General features: G+C 40.3%; 1 protein-coding gene across 1 annotated transcript in view; it reads left to right on the top strand.

Annotated features, from left to right (window-relative positions):
- SLC4A8 (solute carrier family 4 member 8) overlaps window positions 1-4,452 on the top strand; it is a 75,319-nt gene that overhangs the window by 59,067 nt on the left and 11,800 nt on the right. Inside the window, exon 21 of the mRNA XM_029955499.1 lies at window positions 1,794-1,931. Within this exon, the coding sequence (XP_029811359.1) occupies window positions 1,794-1,931 (138 nt within the window). The remainder of the gene's footprint in view (window positions 1-1,793; window positions 1,932-4,452) is intronic.

Raw genomic sequence — 4,452 nt, 5'->3', positions numbered from 1 at the left:
TTTCTGACTTCTCTTTCATGAATCTGACATGGAGAGGATTCTTCATGTTTGTAATGATTTGCATATTATAGTTCCAGTTTAGAATTTTTTTATAGTCGGAAGTGCTGAAAGTGGTGGGAATGCACTGTTTTAAGCCACTGGAGGAGAGGAAGAGGTTGACCCATCATTAATAAGGGACGAGGACATCCGTATGTTCTTTCAAACTGAAGCACAGGCTTTGGAAAAGGGGCCAGGGAAGCCGAACTGTGTATGGTGTAACCGGTGACGAGCTGCTTCCCGCCACTAGGGTGGCGATGAATTTCTTGCTATCTGACCAGCTCACTGTTTCTTCTTCTGTTGCCTCCTCTCTCTGGCTTACCCCATATCACGAGGACGCTGAGAATTCAGTGGGATGTTTGAAAATTACCCAAAGGGTGGGCCTCTAGAGACAAAAATCAATGAGGGTAATGTTTGGTACTTGTATAGAGACTTTTGAACTCTGTTGTGCTGGGAGAATATTCAGAGGGAGGGAAACTAGGGTCAGGGCATTGTTTGGTTTTTTAAAAAAATTTTTAAAAATGTTTATTTATTTTTGAGAAAGAGAGGGAGACAGCGCATGAGTGGGGGAGGGGCAGAAAGAGGGGGAGACACAGAATCTGAAGCAGGCTCCAGGCTCTGACCTGTCAGCATAGAACTCGATGCGGAGCTCGAACCCATGAATGGAGAGATCATGACCTGAGCCAAAGTTGGATGCTTAACCAACTGACCCACCCAGGCGCCCCTGGGAGGGATTCTTTTCCTCTAATCTCCTGTATATATACCTCCTGATGGGTTTCTCAGTGTTGTCAGAGTACATGTAGGTTTCTGCATGTGGGTGTTGTATTCAGGGGTTGACCATTTGGTTAAAGAAACAGCAAATTTCTGACAACTTCTTAGAAGGGATACAACAGTTATGGATTTATAGGGAAAATACTTACAGAAATGAGGGAGAAATGTGATTGAATATAAACCCGATCTGCCTCATTCCTTGTCTAGCCACCAGATGTAGCTGGTGAGCAGCTGTCAATCCAGATAGGTCATTCTGGGTTATTAATTCCCCTTTGGCAAAAACGGCCTTTTATGGGGTGAACAAAAAGCAGAGCTGCAGTTGATACATCCCGTCCTGCATAATTGAGGAAATTAGTTGATTTCACATTTTTGGCAAGTCACTTTCTTTCCCTGAGCCTCAGTTTCCTCATTTAATAAAATGAGCGTCAGGCCGGACCAGAGGACAGAGACAAAAAGCACTAGTGATTCGTGATGCAGACATAAAGCAAGGGTTTTGTGGGGAAATGCATAGGCAGAGGGTCAGAGGGAACTGAGATGGTCCTTCAGAGTCCCTTCAGCCGCTGGGGAGGCATGTTTGGGCTGGGCGCAGCGGCCTCCCCACAGCTGTGCTCCGGCCAGGACTTTCCGCCCACTGCTGCCTGGCCGTCCTCCCTGCTTGGCCCGCGGCAGGGAAGGGCCCTCTTAGGGCCAGCTGAGGATGAAGGGCTTCTCTTTTCAAGGAGGGAATTAAGTTGGTCGCTTTCTAAGTTTTAGGGTTATTACGACAATAGTTCAATAAAATACTGTATATAAAACACAAAGTTGAATATTCAGTATCTGGTACAAAGAAGGTACTCAATAAGAGGAAATTATTATTATTATTATTATTATTATTATTAAGTTTGATTTTCCTTGGCATGTCCTAGTGTGCTGTGAAAATAAGACTTTGCTTTTAACTCCAGGAAGAAAATGAGCTCTTTTCATTCCCTTTTTCTTTTTTTCTTCAGGTTTTGGCATTGGTCTTCGTCAGGAAAGTCATGGATCTCTGTTTCTCTAAACGAGAGCTGAGCTGGTTAGATGATCTCATGCCTGAAAGTAAAAAGAAGAAGCTGGACGATGCCAAAAAGAAGGCCAAGGAGGAAGAGGTTGTGGCTCTTGTACCAACCGTACGCTTGGGGGCAGCTTCAAATTACAGAACATAGGAAGGGCCGCATGAAGAGTCAGCATGTCTGGAATCCCCAGGGTTATATTTACGAGCTGGGAGGATTACTCCAAAGGTGTTCTTAGCCGAGAATGGAGCAAGGATGCTTGTCCCTATCTGTCCGCTATTTTTAGACAAGATAACCAGTTGTTTTTCCCTTTATTTGTCTAGGCCTACTCACCGGGTTCATACAATATGAACAAAGAGTCTGTCCTTATTATCAGATCTAAGGGTTCGTGTTCTCCTAAAAGGCCTGATTTGACAACTACACAAAACCTATGAGTTGTCATGTACCTAATGGCAGATGGTGTTGTGGCTGGCACCACGTGAAGATAACTTGCATAGGACTTTCTGTCCTTCCTCATTTCCCTCAGTGCTTGGCAACTGCTGTCCACACAACGGACCCTCAATCAATGGCCTGTACGTGCCAAGAATGGATGTGTAGCAAATAGAAATACCAGACCAAGAAATGAATGAGCCGGAAAGTGTTTCCAAATACAGTTAGTGCCTGAAATAGTGTCCTTTGAAATGCATTTTAGGTGGCATTTTTTTCTAATATCTGGAATTTTAAAAATCTTGTATTATCTTTTCCAGCTTTATTGAGATATAATCAACACATCACACTGTGTAAGTTTAGGGTGAATGGCACGGTGATTTGATATATGCATATAATGGGAAATGATCACCACAGTAGGGTTCGTTAACACACCTATCACCTCCTAAAGTCACATTTTATTTTTTGTGGTGAGACTTTTTTAAATGTACCCTCTCAGCAACTGTCAAATACATGATAAAGCATTGTTAACTTGAGTCGCCACGCTACACATCCCCGGCACTTACTCATAACTGAAAGTTTGTCCCCTGTGACCACCTTCACCCATTTCCCAGTCTGAATCTGTTCTGTTTCTCTGACTTCAGGTTTTTTTAGATCATATAGTATTTGTCTTTCTCTGACCTATTTTACGTAGCATGATGCCCGCAAGTTTCATTCATGTGGTTGTAAATGGCAGGATTTCCTTCTTTTTTATGGTGGGATGATATTATATATATATATATATAAAACCTTTGCTTTGTCCGTTCATCTACTGATGGATACTTAAGTAGTCGTCATGTCTTGGCTAGTGTGAATGATGCTGCAGTGAACATGGGGTGCCGACATCTCTTCCAGATAGTCATTTCATTTCCGTTGGATATATACCCAGAAGTGGGATTGCTGGATCATGTGGTAGTTCTATTTTTAATTTTTTGAAGAACCTTCATAGTGGCTGCACCAGTTTACATTCCCCCCAGCGGTGCTTAAGCGCCCCCTTTTCTCCACATCCTCCCCAGCACTTACCTCTGGTCTTTGAGACAACAGCCAGTCTGGCAGGGGTAGGGTGATACCTCATGTGGTTTTGATTTAAATTTCACTAATTATTAGTGATGTTGAGTACCTTTTCATCTACTTTCTGGCCATTTGTATATCTTCTTTGGAAAAATGTCTATTTAGGCCTTTTGCCTATTTTTAAAATTGAATTATTATTATTATTATTATTGTTATTGTTATTGAGTTGTGTGTATTCCTTATATATTTTAGATATTAATTCCTTACCAGATCTATGGTTTACAAATATTTCCTCCCCTTCCATATGTTGCCTTTTTATTTTATTGACCATTTCTTTTGCTGCACAGAAACTTTTAACTGGTGTCATTCCACGTGTTTATTTTTGCTTTTGTTGCTCGTACTCTTGGTGTTCTATCCACAAAATCATTGCCAAGAACATTGTAAAAGAGCCTTTTCCCTATATTTTATAGTAGGAGTTTTACTGTTTCAGGTTTTACATTTAAGTGTTTAATAACATTTTGAGTTGATTTTTGGGAATGGTGTAGCTTGTGAATATCCAGTTTTCCTAGCAACATTTACTGAAGAGACTGTCCTTTCTCCACCAGATACTCTTGGCTCCCTTGTTGAATATTAGTTGACCACATATGCATGGGTCTATCTCTGGGCTCCCAATTCTGTTACATTGGTCTATGTGTCTGTTTTCTATTATTAAATAAGTTTTAACAATTCCATGCACAAAAAGCAATGGAAGAAAACTTTAAGGATTGCTAGAAATCACAACATAAAATGTGAAGCTTTCAAGCATCCCAAAACTTTATAAACAAAATTTTAAAATTACACACACACACACACACACACACACACAGCCATACCTTGTTTTATCGTACTTCACTTTATAGCATTTCATAAATATTGTGTTTTGTACAAACTGGAGGTTGTGACAGCCCTGTGTCAAGTGAATCTATCGGCATCTTTTTTTTTTGTTTTTTGGCTGATGTTATTTTATTTTTTTTCTGTTTATTTATTTATTTTTTTAACATATACAATTATTTTCCATCATTTACACTACAGTAGTTACAATTACACTCCAAACAGAAAAGCAAAGTAAAAAATCAAAACCCCAACTTCTGTTTCATGTACT

This window comes from Suricata suricatta, chromosome 10 (genome assembly GCF_006229205.1).
Source record: "Suricata suricatta isolate VVHF042 chromosome 10, meerkat_22Aug2017_6uvM2_HiC, whole genome shotgun sequence".
Taxonomy (NCBI): domain Eukaryota; kingdom Metazoa; phylum Chordata; class Mammalia; order Carnivora; family Herpestidae; genus Suricata; species Suricata suricatta.
Note: the sequence above shows the minus strand (reverse complement) of the source record. Positions and strands in the feature narration are given on the sequence as shown.